The 25,104-nt window shown below is 47.3% G+C and overlaps 1 protein-coding gene across 4 annotated transcripts in view; it reads right to left on the reverse strand.

Annotated features, from left to right (window-relative positions):
• Positions 1 to 25,104, reverse strand: part of atl1 (atlastin GTPase 1) — a 92,275-nt gene that overhangs the window by 44,158 nt on the left and 23,013 nt on the right. For all 4 annotated transcript variants that reach the window (XM_033026557.1, XM_033026558.1, XM_033026556.1 and 1 more), the window contains exons 3-4: positions 6,472 to 6,606; positions 3,044 to 3,148 (exon numbers count right to left, since the gene is read on the reverse strand). In XM_033026557.1, coding sequence (XP_032882448.1) covers positions 3,044 to 3,148; positions 6,472 to 6,606 — 240 coding nt within the window. The remainder of the gene's footprint in view (positions 1 to 3,043; positions 3,149 to 6,471; positions 6,607 to 25,104) is intronic.

Here is a 25,104-nt window from a genome sequence, read left to right on the forward strand (position 1 = left end):
TCCACAGCCACACGGGGATACCTGGGTTTCACAGTTCCTCGCTGCGGCCCCTGGAGTGGGCACCGTGGCCCCAACAGCTGCGGGGAAGGTCACCCCTCGCTCGCCCGCTCTGTCTGTAGCCAGCGCCAGGCTGGGATATTGATTCTGCTTGTTTGCTCTCTCTCCCTGCGAGCGGGGGAAGCAGCTGAGTGACCTCTGGGAGCAACCACCTCGCAACATCGTGCTGGAGGGACTCAGTGCGTCAGGCAGACTCACCGAGCTGTACAGCACAGAACCAGGCCCTTCCGCCCATCCTGCCCATGCTGACCAGGTTGGCAGAATGGGCTAGCCCCATTTGCCTGTATCTTAAGGTAGACAAAAGTGCTGGAGAAACTCTGTCTGTCTTTTCATCTTTTTTTTATTTTTAGTTAGTTAAAGTGTTTTTGTTTCTGGAGTTCTAGACTTTTTTATGTGGGAGGAGGAAACTACCTTTCAGGGTCCCTACCTGGTCGGAGAGGCAGCTTTTCTCCGGGCTGCAGCTTCGACCTGTCCTCGCGGCCTACCAGCGGGCCTGGAGCGGCGTTTCCTGTCGGGGACCGCCCAGAACCACGGCTTCGGCGGCGGCACAGCGCTGGAGCGCTATCGTGGAGCGGGCGATACCTTGCCCGGGTCGCCACGCTGAAGCTCCGGTGAGCTGAGACCGCCGGGAACAACATCGCGGAGCTGCGGGACTGTGGAGCGACCAGCTGCGGGCGGCGGCGCTGAACTTTACACTGGGAGCCTGGGATCTCGCGACGAGATCGCCAGTAGTGGAGCTCCAACCGGCGCGGCCTTGTTGGCTTCGGAAGCCGCGGCCTCCAGTACGGAAGCTGCCGTTCCAGGGTTCCCAAGCCGCGGAGAGGATTCTCCCGACGCCGGAGCACCATCACCCGGCGAGAACGGCCAGGAACATCGGGCCTCCGTAGAGGCAACTGTGGAGGCCTCAATTGGCTCGACTATGGGTGAACTGGGGTTGGGGACTGGACTTTGTGCCTTCCCTCATGGTGGGAGCCATTGTGGGGGGATGTTCTTTATGTTTAAATCTCTTATTAATGTTATGTCTGTATTCTTTCTTTATGTGCTGCAAAATGGCAAGAAGCATTTCACTACACCTAGGTGTATGTGACCAATAAATAACCTTTGAACCTTTGAGTTTCTCCAGCACTTTTGTTTACCTTCGATTTTCCAGCATCTGCAGTTCCTTCTTAAACACAACTGCCTGTATCGTAACCCTTCCTATCCATAATAAGACAGACACAAAATGCTGGAGTAACTCCGCGGGACAGGCAGCATCTCTGGGTAGGAGGAATGGGTGACGTTTCGGGTCGAGACCCTTCTTCACACCCTATCTTCATATCCATATATCCTTTAATAGTTGTAATTGTATCCACTTCCTCTGGCAGCTCATTCCAGCTATAGACTATCCCTCCGAGTGAAAATGTTGCCCCTGAGGTTCAGTTTGAACTGATGGAACCTATGTACAATATATCTGATCTCTGTGGACAGCATGCAAAACATTCCTCTACCCTGAGAATGTCAGTGTTACTGGGGTTTAAAGAGTTAAAGAACAGGTTTGTTCACACTTCAAGTGATGTGCTGCTAAATTGATCCAAGATTGAGTCATACTGTACAGGAACAGGCCCTTCGGCCCAACTGGCCCATGCCAACCAACATGCACCATCTACACTAATCCTACCCGCCTGTGTTTGGCCCATATCCCTCCAAACCTGTCCAATCCATGCTTCTGTTTAAATGCTTCTTAAACGTCACAATAGTCCCTGCCTCAACTACCTTGTTTGGCAGCTTGTTCCATACACCCACACCCATTGTGTAAAATAGTTACCTCTAAAGTTCCCATTAAATCTTTCCCCCTCACCTTAATCCTATGTCTTCCGGTTTTCGATTCCCTTACTCTGGGCAAAAGACCGTGCATCTACCCGATCTATTCATCTCATAATTTTATACACCTTTATAAGAGCATCCCACATCCTCCTGCGCTCCAAGAAATAGTCTCAGCCTACTCAACCTTCCCCTACAGCTCAGACCCTCGAATCCTGGCAACATCCTCCTAAATTTTCTCTGTACCCTTTCCAGCTTGACAACACATTCCCTATAACATGGTGCCCAGAACTGAACACAATATTCTAAACGTGGTCTCACCAACATCTTGTACAACTGCAACATGGCCTCCCAACTTCTATACTCAATACTCTGACTGATGAAGGTCAAAGTGCCAAAAGCATTTTTGGCCACCTTATCTACCTGTGACTTGACCTTCAAGGAACCATGCACCTGTACTCCTAGATCCCTCTGCTCTACAACATTCCCCAGAAGCCTCCCATTCACTGTGTAGGTCCTGCCCTTGTTAGACGTCCCAAAATGCAACACCTAACATTTCTGTAATGGGCCGAATGGCCTAATTCTTCTCCTATCACTTGTGACCTTATAGATGAGTGTTTTGGGACCAGTGACCACCGTACTATTAGGTTTAAGATAGGTATGGATAGTCAGTTTGGGCCCACGAGTTAAAATTATAAATTAGAACAAGGTCAACTTTGAAGGTATTAGACAGAAACACGCTCAAATTGATTGCAGCAGGTGGGGAGGGGAGGGGGGGGAGGGGAGGGGAGGGGAGGGGAGGGGAGGGGAGGGGAGGGGAGGGGGGGGATAGGGGTGGAGAGGGTAGGGGAGGGGTGGGTAGGGGAGGGGAGGAGAGGGGAGGGGAGGGGAGGGTTAGGGGAGGGGTGGGCAGGGGAGGAGAGGGGTGGGGAGGGGAGGGTAGGGGAGGGGAGGGGAGGGTTAGTGGTGGGGAGGGGAGGATTAGGGGAGGGGTGGGCAGGGGAGGAGAGGGGTGGGGTGGGTAGGGGAGGGGAGGGGAGGGGAGGGGGGAGGATTAGGGGAGGGGAGGGGAGGGGAGGAGAGGGGTGGGGTGGGGTGGGGAGGGGAGGGGAGGAGAGGAATGGGGAGGGGAGGGGAGGAGAGGCATGGGGAGGGGAGGAGAGGGGTGGAGAGGGGAGGGTGGTACCTGCATGGAGCTGATCATGGTGCTGAGGGCAAACACGGTGGCAGAGTCTCGGAGAGTTGACTGGCTGTCGAATGTTCCCTGTGTGTCCATCAGCAACACGGCCACCTGTGGACAAACAGAGATCTCAGCAAAGGGGTCATCGTCACACCTTGACCATTCCTGACCGAGTCAGGTAAAGACTCATTACACCTTGACCATAACTGAACAAGATAGAGTACTTAGCAAAGCCTTGTCACTCATTGTCCATTACTGACCAAGTCAGAGAAAGGCTCATCACACCTTGATTTACAAAATCATGAGAGGAATAGATCGGGTAGATGCACAGAGTCTTTTGCCCAGAGTAGGGGAATCGAGGACCAGAGGACATAGGTTCAAGGTGAAGGGGAAAAGATTTAATAGGAATCTGAGGGGTAACTTTTCCACACAGAGGGTGATGGGTGTATGGAACAAGCTGCCAGAGGAGGTAGTTGAGGCTGGGACTATCCCAACGTTTAAGAAACAGTTGGACAGGTACATGGATAGGACAGGTTTGGAGGACCAAGCGCAGGCAAGTGGGACTAGTGTAGCTGGGACATTGTTGGCCGGTGTGGGCGAGTTGGGCCGAAGGGCCTGTTTCCACACTGTATCACTCTATGATTCTATGACCTTGACCATTACTGACTGAATTATAAAACTCAGCAAAGGGGGTCATTGCACCTTGGTCATTACTGACCGAGTCAGTCTCAAAGGGATAAAGCCACAGATCTGGAGGAACTCAGTGGATCGGGACAGCATCGATGTAGGGAATGGACAGACGACGTTTTGGATTGGGAGTCTTCCCCAGTCTAAGGAAGGGGCCTGAACAAAAACGCTGTCTGACCATTCCCTCCACAGGTGCTGCCCAACCCGCTGAGTTCCTCCAGCACTTTGTGTTTTGCTCCAGATTCCAGCATGATTGAGGAGCAAGTAGCAATGTGTTAAAATGATTGAAGTTAGACACAAAAAGCTGGAGTAACTCAGCGGGTCAGACAGCATCTCTGGAGGGAAGGAATAGGTGACATTTCGGGTCGAGACCCTTCCTCAGACTGAGAGTCAGGGAAAGGGAAACGAGAGATATAGACGGTGATGTAGAGAGATATAGAACAAAGGATATGCAAAAAAGTAACGATGAGAAAGGCAACATTGTTGGCTGTGGGCCAGGTTAAAATGAGTTACAGACACTGAGACTCAACAAGACGACAGTAAAACTAGTACAACAACTTGGGTGGGGGAAGGATGGAGAGAGAGGGGGTGCAAGGATTCAGCTGTCTATCGGTTATCCCTGTGACTCCATCAGCTGTTCAGGGAGCTCGCCGCTCATTCTTACAAACTCCATCGACATATCATTGCAGCACATCCAAGAATTCATCTGGGCAAACATCTCCAAAACAGGACACAAGGTGCTGTAGTAACCCAGTATCATCATCATCATTGTTGCAAACATCAATGGGCACGATGCCTTACAATGCTGTGTACGCCAGTGATCGCAACTTCTACTGAAGTGTGGATGGCCGTTGGCTCGCTAGAAGCTCATCCGCCCTTTGACAGGTCTTGTTTTTGGTCCTGCTGGGGGTCCACAGCCCCCTCCTCACCCGGCAAACCAGGTGGGGGAGACGGTTTAGTCGCCGACTATCCCACCATGGAGCCGGTAGCATGGGATTACATGGTACCCGTGGCGGGGGGGGGGACTCCCCCCGACCTGACCTGTAAGGTCAGGCCGTATCACAGGAGAACAGGGACAAGGAACGTTTCAGGCCGAGATGCATCTTGGTCCAAGGCTGCCCAATTGTGTCTTAGACAATAGACAATAGACAATAGGTGCAGGAGTAGGCCATTCGGCCCTTCGAGCCAGCACCGCCATTCAATGTGGTCATGGCTGATCATCCCCAATCAGTTCCTGCCTTCTCCACATATCCCTGACTCCACTATTTTTAAGAGCCCTATCTAGCTCTCTCTTGAAAGTATCCAGAGAACCCGCCTCCACCGCCCTCTGAGGCAGAGAATTCCACAGACTCACCACTCTCTGTGAGAAAAAGTGTTTCCTCGTCTCCGTTCTAAATGGCTTACTCCTTATTCTTAAACTGTGGCCCCTGGTTCTGGACTCCCCCAACATCGGGAACATGTTTCCTGCCTCTAGCGTGTCCAAGCCCTTAACAATCTTATATGGTTCAATGAGATACCCTCTCATCCTTCTAAACTCCAGAGTGTACAAGCCCAGCTGCTCCATTCTCTCAGCATATGACAGTCCCGCCATCCCGGGAATTAAACTTGTAAACCTACACTGTACTCCCTCAATAGCAAGAATGACCTTCCTCAAATTAGGGGACCAAAACTGCACACAATACTCCAGGTGTGGTCTCACTAGGGTTCTGTACAACTGCAGAAGGACCTCTTTACTCCTATATTTGATTCCTCTTGTTATAAAGGCCAACATGCCATTCGCTTTATTCACTGCCTGCTGTACCTGCATACTTACTTTCATAGACTGAAGTACAATGACCCCCAGATCCTGTTGTACTTCCCCTTTTCCCAACTTGACGCCATTTAGAAAGTAATCTGCCTTCCTGTTTTTGCTACCAAAGTGGATAACCTCGCATTTATCCGCATTAAACTTCATCTGCCATGCAACTGCCCACTCCCCCAATCTGTCCAAGTCACCCTGCATTCTCATAACATCCTCCTCACAGTTCACACTGCCAACCAGCTTTGTGTCATCTGCAAATTTGCTAATGTTACTTTGAATCCCTTCATCCAAATCACTGATGTATATTGTAAATAGCTGCGGTCCCAGCACCGAGCCTTGCGGTACCCCACTAGTCACTGCCTGCCATTCTGAAAGGGACCCGTTAATCCCTACTCTTTGTTTCCTGTCTGGCAACCACTTCTCTATCCATGCCAACCACTTCTCTATCCATAGTTATCTTGTGATGTGAACCAGCATCTGCAGTTCCTGGTTTACCGTTATGCCATTCCTTTGCTCCGGAGACCAGACGGAACGCAATATTCCAGCTACAATCTCACCACTTCCCACGTAAGCTGCAGGAATGCTGCTTTTAACCTTCCATTCAAATCCTCCTAGCGTGCAGGCCAACAAACGCTTCACCTTCATCTGTGACTGCAAGATGGCTTACTGGGATTGATGTACCCAGTTTCCCCTGACCACCAGGACCTTTCAATCGCCCACTATTCATAAAAAATAAACTCTTGTTCACTTGTGCAGGAAGGAACTACAGATGCCGGTCATGTCTGAGGAAGGGTTCCGACCCAAAACGTCACCAGTTCTCCAGAGCTGCTGACTGACCAGCTGAGTTACTCCAGCACTGTGCCTATCTTGTGCAGTTGGACAAATTCTCGGCCACTAGGCCTGGCGTGGCGCGGTGCGCGGGGTGCCTCTTCCCGTGGTTTCTCACCTTCTGCCCGTCCGGCTTGTCCACCAGGAACACCTCGCTCCAGATCTGGATCCCGGTTGTCTCCCGCTCAGACCCACCACGCCAGGAAAATCCCGTCAGCGGCTCTTCAGTGTGGCCCAGCCACTCACTGCGATCCTGGGCAGGGAGGAGACAAAGAGGGTCGGTCACCATGGGCACCACAACCATTCCAAACAACTCGAACCATTTAGACTATGCACATAGACTGTTTTCTAAATGAGGAGAGAATTCAGAAGGGCAAAGGGACTTGGGAGTGCTGGTGCAGGATTCCCAAAAAGTTAAACTGCAAGTCGAATCGGTAGTAAGGAAGGCAAACACAATGCCTAGTATTTATTTCAAGAGGACTTGTATACAAAAACAGGGATGTAATGTTGAGGCTCTATAAGGCACTGGTCAGGCCGCATTTGGAATATTGTGAACAATTTTGGGCCCCATATCGGAGGAAGGATGTGCTGGCTCTGGAGAGGGTCCAGAGGAGGTTTACAAGAATGATTCCAGGAATGAGTAGGTTAACATATGATGAGCGTTTGTCTCCACTGGCCCGTACTCGCTGCAGTTAAGAAAGACGAGGGGGGACCTCATTGAAACGTTTATCGAATAGTGAAAGGCTTGGATAGAGTGGATGTGGAGAGGATGTTTCCATTAAGAAACATAGAAACATAGAAAATAGGTGCAGGAGGAGGCCATTCGGCCCTACGAGCCAGCACCGCCATTCATTGTGATCATGGCTGATCGTCCCCAATCAATAACCCGTGCCTGCCTTCTCCCCATATCCCTTGACTCCACTAACTCTCTCTTAAATCCATCCAGTGACTTGGCCTCCTCTGTGGCAGGGAATTCCATAAATTCATAATTCTCTGGGTGAAACAGTTTTTTCTCACCTCAGTCTTAAATAACCTCCCCTTTATTCTAAGACTGTGGCCCCTGATTCTGGACTCGCCCAACATTGGGAACATTATTCCTGCATCTAGCTTGTCCAATTATAAATTTTATAATTTTAATGGGAGAGTCTGGGACTAGAGGCCACAGCTTCAGAATTCAATGATGTTCCTTTAGGAAGGAGAGGAGGAGGAATTTCTTTAGTCAGAAGGTAGTGAATCTGTGGACTTCTTTGCCACAGAAGGCAGTGGAGACCAAGTTAATGGATAGAGATAGATAGATTCTTGATTAGTGCAAGTGTCAGAGGTTATGGGGAGAAGGCAGGAGAATGGTGTTAGGAGGGAGAGATAGATCAGCCATGATTGAATGGCAGAGTAGACTTGATGGGCTGAATGGCCTAATTCTTCTATCACTTATGACCTTATAACACGGGACAACCTCACCCACCACAAACAGTGTGCGACCTTTATTTCTAGTGCAGGAACCTAGGTAGAGTATTGGCGTTGCTGATATACCAGGTAAATTACCAATAACCTTGTTCGGTATTTAGTTGGCAAGAGCACAATCAGTCGCAGTGAGAATGTGTAAGAAAGAACTTCAAATGCTGGAAAAATCGAAGGTAGGCAAAAAATGCTGGAGAAACCCAAATGGTCTGAAGGGTCTCGACTCGAAACCTCGTCGCCAATTCCTTCTCTCCATAGATGCTGCCTCACCCGCTGGGTTTCTCCAGCATTTTTAGTCTACCTTCAGTGAGAACATTTTGTGACCTCCAGTCGCCCTCATTTATTTGTTGACGTCTTGACCTGCCTCGGAAAAGGAGCCAACATAATCAAAGTCCTGTCCCACCCCTGTCATTCCTGCTTGAAAGCGCGCACCACCAGACTCAAGAACAGCTTCTTCCCATCTGTTTTCAGGCTTCTGAACGGTCTTTCACCAAGTCATTCAGGGTGGTACAGTATTGCACTGGTATAGCTGCTGCTTAACAGCACCAGAAACCCTGGTTCGATCCTAACCTCGGGCGCTGTCTGTGTGCTGTCTGAGAACTGTTGCACCTTCCCCCTGTGGGACCACGTGGGTTTCCTCCGGGTGACCCGGTTCCTTCCACATTCCAAACAATGTACTGTCTTTTCTTTGACTGGATAGCACGCAAATAATAGTTTTTTCATTGTACCTCAGTACACATGACAATCATAAACTAAACTAAATAAAGATGTGCGGGTTTGTAGGTTAATCGGCTGCAGAAAATTGCATCCTCATGTGTAGGGGAGTGAATGGAAATGTAGGATAACATAGAACTAGTGTGAACGGGTTAATTTGAAGGGATTGCCGGGAATAGTATGGGAGATAGAATTCAGTACAATGCGATCTCCAAGATCTTCGGTTTCCTCCCAGGGGTCACGTCGCGGCCCTGTTTCCACCAATCTTTCCCCCACCACGCACAAGTAGCACAAGAAGCGACAAGACAGACACCATTGTATGCAGATGCCGAGAAGTGTGTTCAACTCCGGGCTGAACAACTTCTAATCTAGTGTTTAAGAAGGAACTACAGATGCTGGAAAATCGAACGTAGACAAAAATGCTGGAGAAACTCAGCGGGTGCAGCAGCATCTGAAGAGGGGCTTCGGCCCGAAATGTTGCCTATTTCCTTCGCTCCATAGATGCTGCTGCCCCACCCGCTGAGTTTCTCCAGCACTTTTGTCTACCTTCTAATCTATTGTGTGGACTCAATAAAAAGAAGGTTTCCTCCCACACTCTAAAGATGTACAGGTTTGTAGGTTAATTGGCTTGGTATAAATGTAAATTGTCCCTGGTGTGTGTAGGACAGTGTTCGTATGCGGGGATCGCTGGTCGGTGCGGACTCGGCGAGCCTGTATCACTAAACTGAACTAAACGATACACAGGGGAAGGGTTGGGGCGACACTTTAACAACCCCATTATAATCTGTGTCAGGCTGGTGTAACCACTCCACTCTTGCATGTTGTGACCTGTAGAGAGGTTGTTTGAACAAAACATGATGTGGCCCTGTTTTTTGCACCTGCTCTTAATTAGTCAAAGAACTAATCAAACCAATCAGGCAATTAAACCACTTATTTATCAAAACATTTATCAAAACTCTGAGTTGGTAGTCCAAAAGAATGAGGACGAGAATGAGTTTCTGCTGAGAAATAAATACAGAAGAAAAATTTCTAACTAAAACAGGTTTAAAAACTTTTCACTGTATCTCGGTAGACGGGACGATAAACTAACTTCCCTTTCACCACGGCGCTATGTGTGATAAACTGTGGCTAAATTATTCTCCCACTTTTGCCTGCGTGCCATTTTGATCCTGGAGGTTTAATCTAACATTAATGTTACAACTCTGAAGCCAACGCTCATGTTTGAATGCTGAATGACAGAATTATTAATGACTTAGACAACACAGTAGGAGCAGGAATGTTCTAGAATTGGTCGTGCCAGTGAGAATTAGTCTGAATAGACAATAGACAATAGGTGCAGGAGTAGGCCATTCGGCCCTTCGAGCCAGCACCGCCATTCAATGTGATCATGGCTGATCATCCACAATCAGTACCCCGTTCCTGCCTTCTCCCCAATATCCCCTGACTCTGCTATTTTTAAGAGCCCTATCTAGCTCTCTCTTGAACGCAACCAGAGAACCAGCCTACACCGCCCTCTGAGGCAGAGAATTCCACAGACTCACCACTCTCTGTGCGAAAGTGTGAAGAAGGGTCTCGACCCAAAACGTCACCCATTCCTGCTATCCTGAGATGCTGCCTGTCCCGCTGAGTTACTCCAGCATTTGGTGTCTATCTTCAGAGAGAATTGGACGTTGTCCCCGTGACCTGCGTGGGTTCTCTCCGAGATCTTCGGTTTCCTCCCACACTCCAAAGACGTACAGGTTTGTAGGTCAATTGGCTTGGTGTAGGTCCCTAGTAAATTGTCCCAAGTGTGTGTAGGATAGAGTTAAAGTGTGCGTGGATCGCTGGTCGGTGCGGACTCGGTGGGCCGAAGGGCCTGTTTCCGCGCTGTATCTCTAAACTAAATTAAAAGTCCACAATTTACAAAGGTGTTTTGAAAATGCAGTACGTTTTAAAGGCGGAGTGCGTTGGTGCAGTCTGTTCACCTGGGTGCTGGGCGTCCACAGATCATCATTATATAAATAGGTTCATAAATCTAAGATACACGCAAAGAATGAAAAGGCACGACAGCAAAAAGTCGTAAACACTAAGCTGCCTGATGAGTAATTCCTTTCCTTCAAAGGCATTGTCAGCGTTATTTTCGTCACGAGCGTTTAATTGTCATATGTACCCACACGGAATTCTTAATTCTTACAGCTCAACGCCAGTAAATGCAATAACACGCTGGTAATGTATAATATTACAAACAATTAAAAAAATCATTAATTGTTACCACTAGAATCATATAATACAGTAACAGGCCCTTCGGTCCCTCTTGCCCCATCTATACTAGTCCCACCTGCTGGTGTTTGGCCCATATCCCTCTAAACCTGTCCTATCCATGTACCTGTACAAATGTTTCTAAAACATTGGGATAGACCCTGCCTCAACTACCTCCTCTGTTAGCTTGTATAGAAACATAGAAAATAGGTGCAGGAGTAGGCCATTCGGCCTTTCGAGCCTGCACCGCCATTCAATATGATCATGGCTGATCATCCAACTCAGTATCCTGTACCTGCCTTCTCTCCATACCCCCTGATCCCTTTAGCCACAAGGGCCACATCTAACTCCCTCTTAAATATAGCCAATGAACTGGCCTCAACTACCTTCTGTGGCAGAGAGTTCCAGAGATTCACCACTCTGTGTGAAAAAAATGTTTTTCTTATCTCGGTCCTAAAGGATTTCCCCTTTATCCTTAAACTGTGACCCCTTGTCCTGGACTTCCCCAACATCGGGAACAATCTTCCTGCATCTCGCCTGTCCAACCCCTTAAGAATTTTGTACGTTTCTATAAGATCCCCCCTCAATCTTCTAAATTCTAGCGAGTACCAGCCGAGTTTAATACCTTTGTGTGAAAAAGTTGTTCCTCAGGTTCCCCTCTCAGCTTAAATCCTGTGTCCTCTGGTTCTCGATTCCCCTACTCTGGGCAAGAGACTATGCGTCCACCCTATCTATTCCCCTCATGATTTTATACACCTCTATAAGATCACCCCTCACCCTCCTGCCCTCCAAGGAATGACGCGCTATAAACTGTTGCATATGGCGACAAATCTTGCAGTGCGCTTTCCCGTGTTTGGGGACGGAGCAGGGGCAAGGGGGTAGGCTCGTCATGAGAGAATGGCCTCCTGACCACGACCTCTCCCCTGACAGGTAAGCGCTTCACATCATTGCCTTTGTTTTTGATGCAGGACTTTAAGGGAGAGATTGAATACGATGAGTAATTTGCCAAAGGGCTTGTGAGAAATGTGGACCTTCCTGGGGATCCTGCTGCACAAACAGGTTCGCTTGGTTCACAGTTGTCGGGGGGGGGAGGGCGTGTGTAAAACGTCAGGTCCTGCCTCCGCTAACCAAACACCGACCTCATCTGGAAACCCAGCTCATCAACAGGGTGAGAAATGTGTAGGAAGGAACTGCAGATGCTGGTTTAAACCAAAGATCCTATAGCGAGCAAGATAGATCACTCGACGAAAAAGACGTAGTACGGTCACGGGCAGATTCATGGGTAATTTTCGGCCCCATTTCCGTAACCGGCTTCCGTCTCCGCACCAAAGATCCCGTAGTGGAGCAAAGATACTAGTGCGGAGACGGAAGCCGGTTACGGAAACATCCTCGTAAAAATAAAAGTTCTTTGGTAAAAATCTTCTCCTCATTTTCAGAATTATAATTTATTAACACAAACTGTTCCCCCGCAACGTTGATTACACTGCGAGTCGGGTCGGGTTACTGAAATGGATGAAAAAAAGGCCCACGTTCCACTCCGTTGCGTACTACACGTCAGCCCATTGCATTTAGAAGGAGTGGTCTATCTTGCTCCGCTATAGGATCTTTGGTTTAAACTGAAGATGGGCACATAGTGCTGGAGTAACTCAGCAGGTCAGGCAGCATCTCTGGAGAAAAAGAATCGATCCGAAACAACTTGTACTGCATCAATGGATGGTCAGACCAACAGGAGAGAAGGAAGGAAGCACCGTTTAGTTTTGTTTAGTTTAGAGATACAGTATGGAAATAGGCCCTTCGGCCCACCGAGTCTGTACAGACCAGCAATCACCCGTACATTAGCTCTGCCCTACACACACCAGGGGCAATTTACAAAAGCCACTTAGCCGACAAACCCGTACGTCTTTGGGATGTGGGAGGAACCCGGAGCACCTGGGAAAGGTAAATCAGGCATGGTTGAATGGCAGGGTAGACTAGATGGGACGAATGGCCCACTTCTGCTCCTATGACTTCTGAACTTACTTATGAACACCGAGAGAAAACCCACACGGTCGCAGGGAGAACGTGCAAACTCCGTACAGGCATCACCCATAGTCAGGGTGCAACCACGGTCTCTGGTGCTGTGAGGCAGCAACTCTACCGCTGCACCACTGTGCCGCCCAAAAGATTGGAGAAATATTTTCTCCACACAAGCAGCAGCCAACATCGGCCAGTGTAGTCTAACACAAATTAACTGGAACAATATTATAAGCAGGAGGACTCTGGACAAGATAACATTCCAATCATTTTCCCTTCAAAGGAAACAAGTGAGGAATGTGGAGGAGTCAATGTGGTGGATGTTTATGTTAAAAATGTGTTTTGTGTGTTCTGTTGATTTTTATTTGTATGACTGACTTGGCAAATGAAATTTCTTGTATGTTGCAAAACATACTTGGCTAATAAAGTATTATTGTATTGTAATGTAGTGAATTGATCTGGCAAATCCATTATTCTTGAAATGTATGTCGACAGTGTCTTAAAATGTTGTTTTTGACTAAGAGTTCATAGTTCCTAATTCATGCCTCAATTCTTCGAATAGTTTGCACGGCAAGGTACCCAAGTCTGAAAACCGTGACATCCAGGTTCAGCAGCAGCTTCTTCCCAGCAACTAGCAGGCTCTAGGGGTGGGAGATTGCAACCTTCACATGGTCCGCCCTGTTTCAATGAATGCAATCAACCCAGCATGCACAATCAAACAAGATCAAATAGAACAAGTTGTCCTACAACTTTAGGCTGTGCACGCCATATGCAAGAAGAAGCAGATCATGCTGCTGAACCTGGATGTCACGGTTTTCAGACTTGGGTACCTTGCCGTGCAAACTATTCGAAGAATTGAGGCATGAATTAGGAACTATGAACTCTTAGTCAAAAACAACATTTTAAGACACTGTCGAATGGGATAGTGGAGGATGGAGTTAAAGGGAAAGGGTTTCTTAAATGTGTGAGCGTAGAGACAGAGGGGTGTAAAATGAGGGTAGAAGCAATAGGTAGCAAGGTGAAAAGTAAAAGTGGCAGGCAGACAAAACCAGGGCAAAAATCAAAAAGGGCCACTTTTCAACTTAATTGTATAAGGGGTAAGAGTGTTGTCAAAACAAGCCTGAAGGCTTTGTGTCTCAATGCAAGGAGCATTCGTAATAAGGTGGATGAGTTGAATGTGCAGATAGCTATTAATGACTATGATATAGTTGGGATCACGGAGACATGGCTCCAGGGTGACCAAGGCTGGGAGCTGAACATCCAGGGATATTCAATATTCAGGAGGGATAGAGAGAAAGGAAAAGGAGGTGGGGTAGCGTTGCTGATTAGAGAGGAGATTAGCGCAATGGAAAGGAAGGACATTAGTTTGGAGGATGTGGAATCGGTATGGGTAGAGCTGCGAAACACTAAGGGGCAGAAAACGCTGGTGGGTGTTGTGTACAGGCCACCTAACAGTAGTAGTGAAGTTGGAGATGGTATCAAACAGGAAATTAGAAATGCGTGCGACAAAGGCAAAACCGTTATAATGGGTGACTTCAATCTACATATAGATTGGTTGAATCAAATTGGCAAGGGTGCTGAGGAAGAGGATTTCTTGGAATGTATGCGGGATAATTATCTAAATCAACATGTAGAGGAACCAACGAGAGAGCAGGCTATTTTAGACTGGGTATTGAGTAATGAGGAAGGGTTAGTTAGCAGTCTTGTTGTACGTGCCCCCTTGGGCAAGAGTGACCATAATATGGTTGAGTTCTTCATTAGGATGGAGAGTGACATTGTTAATTCAGAAACAATGGTTCTGAACTTAAAGAAAGGTAACTTTGAGGGTATGAGACGTGAATTGGCCAAGATTGACTGGCAATTAATTCTAAAAGGGTTGACGGTGGATATGCAATGGAAGACATTTAAAGACTGCATGGATGAACTACAAAAATTGTTCATCCCAGTTTGGCAAAAGAATAAATCAGGGAAGGTAGTACATCCGTGGATAACAAGGGAAATCAGGGATAGTATCAAAGCGAAGGATGATGCGTACAAATTAGCCAGAAAAAGCAGCATACTGGAGGACTGGGAGAAATTCAGAGACCAGCAGAGGAGGACAAAGGGCTTAATTAGGAAAGGAAAAATAGATTATGAAAGAAAACTGGCAGGGAACATAAAAACTGACTGCAAAAGTTTTTATAGATATGTGAAAAGAAAGAGATTAGTTAAAACAAATGTAGGTCCCTTGCAGTCAGAAACAGGTGAGTTGATCATGGGGAACAAGGATATTGCGGACCAATTGACTAACTACTTTGGTTCCGTCTTCACTAAGGAAGACATAAATAATCTGCCGGAAATAGCAGGGGACCGCGGGTCAAAGGAGTTGGAGGAATTGAGTGAAATCCAGGTTAGCCGGGAAGTGGTGTTGGGTAAATTGAATGGATTAAAGGCCAATAAATCCCCAGGGCCAGATATAGGCTGCATCCCAGAGTACTTAAGGAAGTAGCTCCAAAAATAGTGGATGCATTAGTAATAATCTTTCAAAACTCTTTAGATTCTGGAGTAGTTCCTGAGGATTGGCGGGTAGCAAACGTAACCCCACTTTTTAAGAAGGGAGGGAGAGAGAAAACGGGGAATTACAGACCAGTTAGTCTAACATCGGTAGTGGGGAAACTGCTAGAGTCAGTTATTAAAGATGGGATAGCAGCACATTTGGAAAGTGGTGAAATCATTGGACAAAGTCAGCATGGATTTACAAAAGGTAAATCATGTCTGACGAATCTTATAGAATTTTTCGAGGATGTAACTAGTAGCGTGGATAGGGGAGAACCAGTGGATGTGGTGTATCTGGACTTCCAGAAGGCTTTCGACAAGGTCCCACATAAGAGATTAGTATACAAACTTAAAGCACACGGCATTGGGGGTTCAGTATTGATGTGGATAGAGAACTGGCTGGCAAACAGGAAGCAAAGAGTAGGAGTAAACGGGTCCTTTTCACAATGGCAGGCAGTGACTAGTGGGGTACCGCAAGGCTCAGTGCTGGGACCCCAGCTATTTACAATATATATTAATGATCTGGACGAGGGAATTGAAGGCAATATCTCCAAGTTTGCAGATGACACTAAGCTGGGGGGCAGTGTTAGCTGTGAGGAGGATGCTAGGAGGCTGCAAGGTGACTTGGATAGGCTGGGTGAGTGGGCAAATGTTTGGCAGATGCAGTATAATGTGGATAAATGTGAGGTTATCCATTTTGGTGGCAAAAACAGGAAAGCAGACTATTATCTAAATGGTGGCCGACTAGGAAAAGGGGAGATGCAGCGAGACCTGGGTGTCATGGTACACCAGTCATTGAAAGTAGGCATGCAGGTGCAGCAGGCAGTGAAGAAAGCCAATGGTATGTTAGCTTTCATAGCAAAAGGATTTGAGTATAGGAGCAGGGAGGTTCTACTGCAGTTGTACAGGGTCTTGGTGAGACCACACCTGGAGTATTGCGTACAGTTTTGGTCTCCAAATCTGAGGAAGGACATTATTGCCATAGAGGGAGTGCAGAGAAGGTTCACCAGACTGATTCCTGGGATGTCAGGACTGTCTTATGAAGAAAGACTGGATAGACTTGGTTTATACTCTCTAGAATTTAGGAGATTGAGAGGGGATCTTATAGAAACTTATAAAATTCTTAAGGGGTTGGACAGGCTAGATGCAGGAAGATTGCTCCCGATGTTGGGGAAGTCCAGGACAAGGGGTCACAGCTTAAGGATAAGGGGGAAATCCTTTAAAACCGAGATGAGAAGAACTTTTTTCACACAGAGAGTGGTGAATCTCTGGAACTCTCTGCCACAGAGGGTAGTCGAGGCCAGTTCATTGGCTATATTTAAGAGGGAGTTAGATGTGGCCCTTGTGGCTAAGGGGATCAGAGGGTATGGAGAGAAGGCAGGTACGGGATACTGAGTTGGATGATCAGCCATGATCATATTGAATGGCGGTGCAGGCTCGAAGGGCCGAATGGCCTACTCCTGCACCTAATTTCTATGTTTCTATGTTTCTAATGTCATAATTCCATTGCCATTACATATGACAATTAAACATAGGGTAGGTACAAGGAACTGCAGATACTGGTGAAATAAAGATAGACACAAAGTGCTGGAGTAACTCTGCGGGTCAGGCAGTGAAGCCAGCAGCTCAACCAAATGAGGAACACTTTGACCATGTCCTCAACCGAGACTTTATCCTTGGTACAAGAGTCCTTGACTTCTTACCATCTCTCCCTGTCAGCTTCAAACTCAGTGCCACCCCTGCTTAGGAAAAGGCCATTAGTTTGCAAAAAATACCCAGGCCTCTGGAGCAATGAATCCCAGCTACAAAACTAAAAATGGCAGCTAAGTATTTCTAGTACAAATTCTAAACATGAGTTCTCTCATATAGCTTACTGGTGGTTTCAGAGTCATCGAGTCATATTCCCCAGAGTAGGGGAATCAAGAACCAGAGAACATAGGTTTAAGGTGAGAGGGGAAAGATTTAATAGGAATCTAAGGGGCGACTTTCACACAAAGGGCGGTGGGTGTAGGAACGAGCTGCCAGAGGAGGTAGTGGAGGCAGGGACTATAACAACATTTAAAAGACGTTTGGACAGGTACATGGATAGGATAGGTTTAGATTGATACGAGCCAAAAAAGTGCCTACTATATGTTCTATGTGCTAAAGCAAAGCAAGAATTTCATTGTCCTATCTGGGACACATGACAATAAACTCACTTGATCTCTTGAACTTGAGGTGGGACGTGTGTAAGTGGGGCATCTTGGTCGGCAAGGATGAGTCTTAAGAGCCTGTCCCACCAGCATGCGACTGCATGAGGCAAGTGCGACCTAACGTGGTCGCTTGAGCCGTATGGCCTCGTGGGGCCGGTCCCACTTCGATCGCCTGAGCCGTATGGAGTTATGTGGAGCTGGTCCCGACATCGCGAGGTGCTCCGAAAAACTGACACTGTCCAAAAATTCCTGCCGACCCGCAGCCGCATTGAGGCCGTACGCACCGCCTCGACGGGCGTACGCAGCGTTTGGACGCCGTAAGCAGCTTCTTGACGGCGTACGCCTGGTGTGTGGCGTTGCGCGATGACGTCACCGCCCGGCGTGCCGTTGCGTGATGACATAACCGCCTGACGCCGTGCGACGTCCAATGCGATGTCGGGACCAGCTCCAGACGGCTCCGCGGTTGGAAGTGGGACCGGCCCCGCGAGCCACCACGTTTGGTCGCGCTCGCCGCATGCAGTCGCATGCTGGTGGGACAGGCCCTTTAGAGTGACACAGTGTGGAAACAGGCCCTTCAGCCCAACTCGCCCACACCAGCCAACATGTCGCAGCTACACTAGTCCCACCTGCCTGCGCTTGGTCCATATCCCTCCAAACCTGACCTATCCATGTACCTGTCTAAATGTTTCTTAAATGTCAGAATAGTCCCTGCCTCAACTACCTCTTCTTGCAGCTTGTTCCATTCACCCACTACCCTTTGTTTGAATAAGTTACCACCAACTTAAACCTATGTTCTCTGGTTCTCGATTCCCCTACTCTGGGCAAGAGACACTGTGCGTCTACCCGATCTATTCCTTTCATCCCTTTCCATTATACATCTCTATAAGATCACCCCTCATTCTGCTGTGCTCCAAGGAATAGAGTCCCAGCCTGCTCAACCTCTCCCTATAGCTCAGACCCTCGATTCCTGGAAACATCCTCATAAATAATGAGTAGGCCGAAGGACCTGTTTCCGTGCTGTACGACTCTCTCTACGACTGACACTGGATAATTCTAGGTCAAAACAGATGATGTGGATTCCTACCTGGGCTCCCTCACATAGAGACCAGATTTACTGCGGCAGATGACACAACGCAAGGTTAATTTGGAGCTGAATCCCCAATGTGCTACTGATAATTTAGGAAACTGCGCAGAGAATGTTTTGACAAACATGACCTAAAAGTAAAAGAAGTAAAACTAGGCAATTTGCAAAGCAACATGCACGTTTGCAAGGCAATAGTGAGGCCAGGGAAGATCAGTTTTGGTCAGGGAAGATCCAGGAGGATGTTGCCACCACCAAGGGTTTCATCAACATCGATGAAACAATTAAATAGAAACATAGAAAATAGGTGCAGGAGGAGGCCATTCGGCCCTTCGAGCCAGCACCGCCATTCATTGTGATCATGACTGATCGTCCACGATCAATAACGCGTGCCTGCCTTCTCCCCGTATCCCTTGATTCCACTAGTCCCTAGAGCTCTATCTAACTCTCTCTTAAATCCATCCAGTGATTTGGCCTCCACTGCCCTCCGTGGCAAAGAATTCCATAAATCACAACTCTCTGGGTGAAAACGTTTTTTCTCATCTCAGTCTTAGTTGACCTCTCCTTTATTCTAAGACGGTGGCCCCTGGTTCTGGACTCGTCCAACATTGGGAACATTTTTCCTGCATCTAGCTTGTCCAGTCCTTTTATAATTTTATACGGTTCTATAAGATCCCCCCTCACCCTTCTAAACTCCAGTGAATACAAGCCTAGTCTTTTCAATCTTTCCTCATATGACAGTCCCGCCATCCCAGGGATCAATCTCGTGAACCTACGCTGCACTGCCTCAATCACAAGGATGTCCTTCCTCAAATAAAATGAATGACACTTAGATTTTTATGTTAAAATCCACAAATCATAAATGTGAGATCAGAGGTCACAGGTGTCAATTAATAAAAAGTAAACCTTTACCCATAGACTGAGGATTTGTATTCATTAGTTGGCTGGACAATAGTCATACAGCACGGAAGCTGGCCCTTTGCCCCAACGAGGCCCAACTCATGAAGGCAAAAAGCATGGAGTTTGTTCTTAAAGCAGAGTTACAACTTTAGTGAATGAGCTGACGTATTAAAGGGATCCAAATCATTGATTTTTACTTTCTTATCACTATCTTGTTTTGTTTTGTTCAGAGATGTTCAGAGACCATCCACACAGTATCAACTTGACATGATGGTGTCCAGCAATTTACACTCAAATTGCACCCACGTCTAATCTGAAGTCGTTACAAATGTGTGATTTTGTTACTTCCTGCCTCAATTACAGCTTAGACTGCGACACACTCTTTGAGAAATGTGTAGTACTGCCTGTACGGAGTTTGTGCGTTCTGGGTTATTTTTCTCTGGGTGCTCCAGATTCCTCCCACACAAAGACGTACCGGCTTGTAGATGAATTAATTTCAGTAAAAAGTTGTAAATTGTCCCTAGTGTATAGGATAGCGCTAGGGCCAATAGAGGTAGTGTGCAGGATAGCGCTAGGGATAACTCTTTTTCACCCAGAGAGTTGTGAATTTATGGAATTCCCTGCCACAGAGGGCAGTGGAGGCCACGTCACTAGATGGATTTAAGAGAGAGTTAGATAGAGCTCTAGGGGCTAGTGGAGTCAAGGGATATGGGGAGAAGGCAGGCACGGGTTATTGATAGGAGACGATTAGCCATGATCACAATGGTGCTGGCTTGAAGGGACGAATGGCCTCCTACTGCTCCTATTTTCTATGTTTCTAGTGTACAGGGTAATCAGTGATCGGCGCAGACACGGCGGGCCAAAGGGCCTGTTTCCGTGCTGTATCTCTAAAGCCCAAACAACTACATCCCACTGTAGATGGTCATTAAATTGGGACGGGTGCTAAAGAGATTCACCAGGATATTACCTGGCTTTGTGGACTTGAGTTACAGGGAGAGGCTGGGCAAGCTGGCACTTTCTTCTTTGGAGTGTAGGAGTCTGAGGGGTGACCTTATTAAGATGTACAAGATCACAAGGGAAATGGATAAAGTCAACGCTCACAGTCTTTTCCTTAGGGTAGAGGTGTCTAAAACTAGAGGGCACAGTCTTAAGGTGAGAGGGGAGAGATTTCATTTGTTTGGTCATTCCATTTATTAACTATGGCGATAGATGTGGCCCGCCATCCACTCACAGACATGGGTCCTGGCCCCTATGCAGAACAAGGTTGCCAACCCCTGATTTAGAGGTAGATGGGCCAAATGCAGGCTGGTGGGATCAGTCCAGTTTGTCAACGTGGACGGCACAGACAAGGTGGGCCGAAGGGCCTGTTTCCATGCTGTCCAGCTCTGTGACTCTCACACCCCCTAGTTTACTGGTTCAGGAACTATCTTCTAAGTGGCTCCACGAATGGAACGTGGAGGTAAACAAAGCTGCAAATACTAAGATTACACAATTCTGCTCATTGCCTTGTGTTGAACCTGCCGCCAAGGCCTCTTGCTCCAAAGAAACTATTTTTTCGTACAAATCCATCTAGAAATAATTAATTTTATTATAACCCGTGCAGTGAGAGGGTAGGGAGCGACTGGTGTGGGGATAGGTTCCACGTCCCTAATCTGGTCAGTGCACAGTGCACTATGTGACTGCTGTCCGGAGCCTCCAACAGCAAGTGCATCTGTCCAGACTGCCACCAGACGACCCAGTGGGTCTCCCTGCAGCAGCACAGTGACAAGACAGATGCAGGGGATCAGAATTGGACAAGATGCCCACAGCTGCTCACCAGCACCAGAGATCACAGAGAGTTGTAGACGTAGCCCAGTCCACCGCACGCTCTCCCCACCATCCCCTCCATCTACACTTCACAATGCCTCAGGAAAGCAGCCAACAGAATCAAAGCCTTGTCCCACCCCGGTCATTCCTGCTTCTCCCCATTTCCATCAGGCGGAAGGTGCAGAAGCTTGAAAGCTCGCACCACCAGACTCAGGAACAGCTTCTTCCCCTCTGTTATCAGGCTTCTGAGCGGTTCTTCTATAAGCTAGAGTACAGTCCGATTCACTTCTACCCCACTGCGGATATTGGACCTTGTGGAACTGATGCGCTACAATGCTGAGAACTATATTCTGCACTCTGTATCCGAATGTTGTCAGATTAGGAAAAGAGGAGGTGCAACGAGACCTGGGTTTTAGTTTAGTTTAGAGATTCAGCACAGAAACAGGCCCTTCGGCTCACCGCGTCCGCGCCGACCAGCGATCCCCGCACATTAACACTATCCTATACCCACTAGTGACAATTTTTACATTTACCAAGCCAATTAACCTACAAAACCTGTACGTCTTTGCAGTGTGGGAGGAAACCGAAGATCTCGGAGAAAACCCACTCAGGTCATGGGGAGAACGTACAAACTCCGTACAGACAGCACCCGTAGTCAGGATCGAACCCGGGTCTCCGGCGCTGCGAACTATAAGGCAGCAACTCTACCGCTGCGCCACCGTGCCGCCCTATGTACATCAGTGATCAGTGAAGGTAAGCATGCAGGTGCAGCAGGCATTGAAGAATGTTGGCCTTCATTGCGAGAGGATTTGAGTTTAGGAGCAAGGAGGTCCTACTGCAGTTGTACAGGGCCCTGGTGAGACCGCACCTGGAGTATTGTGTGCAATTTTGGTCTCCTAATTTGAGGAAGGGGTCGACTGACCTTGTATTCACGGGAATTTAGATGGATGAGACAGGATCTTATAGAAACATATAAAATTCTTAAAGTCACGGTGGCGCAGCAGTAGAGTTAGAAACATAGAAACATAGAATATAGGTGCAGGAGTAGGCCATTCGGCCCTTCGAGCCATTCAATATGATCATGGCTGATCATCCAACTCAGTATCCCGTACCTGCCTTCTCTCCATACCCCCTGATCCCCTTAGCCACAAGGGCCACATCTAACTCCCTCTTAAATATAGCCAATGAACTGGCCTCGACTACCCTCTGTGGCAGGGAGTTCCAGAGATTCACCACTCTCTGTGTGAAAAAAGTTCTTCTCATCTCGGTTTTAAAGGATTTCCCCCTTATCCTTAAGCTGTGACCCCTTGTCCTGGACTTCCCCAACATCCAGAGCAATCTTCCTGCATCTAGCCTGTCCAACCCCTTAAGAATTTTGTAAGTTTCTATAAGATCCCCTCTCAATCGCCTAAATTCTAGAGAGTATAAACCAAGTCTATCCAGTCTTTCTTCATAAGACAGTCCTGACATCCCAGGAATCAGTCTGGTGAACCTTCTCTGCACTCCCTCTATGGCAAGAATGTCCTTCCTCAGATTTGGAGACCAAAACTGTACGCAATACTCCAGGTGTGGTCTCACCAAGACCCTGTACAACTGCAGTAGAACCTCCCTGCTCCTATACTCAAATCCTTTTGCTATGAAAGCTAACATACCATTCGCTTTCTTCACTGCCTGCTGCACCTGCATGCCTACTTTCAATGACTGGTGTACCATGACACCCAGGTCTCGCTGCATCTCCCCTTTTCCTAGTCGGCCACCATTTAGATAATAGTCTGCTTTCCTGTTTTTGTCACCAAAATGGATAACCTCACATTTATCCACATTATACTGCATCTGCCAAACATTTGCCCACTCACCCAGCCTATCCAAGTCACCTTGCAGTCTCCTAGCATCCTCCTCACAGCTAACACTGCCCCCCAGCTTAGTGTCATCCGCAAACTTGGAGATATTGCCTTCAATTCCCTCATCCAGATCATTAATATATATTGTAAATAGCTGGGGTCCCAGCACTGAGCCTTGCGGTACCCCACTAGTCACTGCCTGCCATTGTGAAAAGGACCCGTTTACTCCTACTCTTTGCTTCCTGTTTGCCAGCCAGTTCTCTATCCACATCAATACTGAACCCCCAATGCCGTGTGCTTTAAGTTTGTATACTAATCTCTTATGTGGGACCTTGTCGAAAGCCTTCTGGAAGTCCAGATACACCACATCCACTGGTTCTCCCCTATCCACGCTACTAGTTACATCCTCGAAAAATTCTATAAGTTTCTTCAGACATGATTTACCTTTTGTAAATCCATGCTGACTTTGTCCAATGATTTCACCACTTTCCAAATGTGCTGCTATCCCATCTTTAATAACTGACTCTAGCAGTTTCCCCACTACCGATGTTAGACTAACTGGTCTGTAATTCCCCGTTTTCTCTCTCCCTCCCTTCTTAAAAAATGGGGTTACATTTGCTACCCGCCAATCCTCAGGAACTACTCCAGAATCTAAAGAGTTTTGAAAGATTATTACTAATGCATCCACTATTTCTGGAGCTACTTCCTTAAGTACTCTGGGATGCAGCCTATCTGGCCCTGGGGATTTATCGGCCTTTAATCCATTTAATTTACCCAACACCACTTCCCGGCTAACCTGGATTTCACTCAATTCCTCCAACTCCTTTGACCCGCTGTCCCCTGCTATTTCCGGCAGATTATTTATGTCTTCCTTAGTGAAGATGGAACCAAAGTAGTTATTCAATTGGTCCGCCATATCCTTGTTCCCCATGATCAACTCACCTGTTTCTGACTGCAAGGGACCTACATTTGTTTTAACTAATCTCTTTCTTTTCACATATCTATAAAAACCTTTGCAGTCAGTTTTTATGTTCCCTGCCAGTTTTCTTTCATAATCTATTTTTCCCTTTCCTAATTAAGCCCTTTGTCCTCCTCTGCTGGTCTCTGAATTTCTCCCAGTCCTCTGGTAGGCTGCTTTTTCTGGCTAATTTGTACGCATCATCCTTCGCTTTGATACTATCCCTGATTTCCCTTGTTATCCATGGATGCACTACCTTCCCTGATTTATTCTTTTGCCAAACTGGGATGAACAATTTTTGTAGTTCATCCATGCAGTCTTTAAATGTCTTCCATTGCATATCCACCGTCAACCCTTTTAGAATTAATTGCCAGTCAATCTTGGCCAATTCACGTCTCATACCCTCAAAGTTACCTTTCTTTAAGTTCAGAACCATTGTTTCTGAATTAACAATGTCCCTCTCCATCCTAATGAAGAACTCAACCATATTATGGTCACTCTTGCCCAAGGGGGCACGTACGACAAGACTGCTAACTAACCCTTCCTCATTACTCAATACCCAGTCTAAAATAGCCTGCTCTCTCGTTGGTTCCTCTACATGTTGATTTAGATAACTATCCCGCATACATTCCAAGAAATCCTCTTCCTCAGCACCCCTGCCAATTTGATTCAACCAATCTATATGTAGATTGAAGTCACCCATTATAACGGTTTTGCCTTTGTCGCACGCATTTCTAATTTCCTGTTTGATACCATCTCCAACTTCACTACTACTGTTAGGTGGCCTGTACACAACACCCACCAGCGTTTTCTGCCCCTTAGTGTTTCGCAGCTCTAACCATACCGATTCCACATCCTCCAAACTAATGTCCTTCCTTTCCATTGCGTTAATCTCCTCTCTAATCAGCAACGCTACCCCACCTCCTTTTCCTTTCTCTCAATCCCTCCAGAATATTGAATATCCCTGGATGTTCAGCTCCCAGCCTTGGTCACCCTGGAGCCATGTCTCCGTGAT

The sequence above is a fragment of the Amblyraja radiata genome, chromosome 9 (genome assembly GCF_010909765.2).
Source record: "Amblyraja radiata isolate CabotCenter1 chromosome 9, sAmbRad1.1.pri, whole genome shotgun sequence".
NCBI lineage: Eukaryota > Metazoa > Chordata > Chondrichthyes > Rajiformes > Rajidae > Amblyraja > Amblyraja radiata.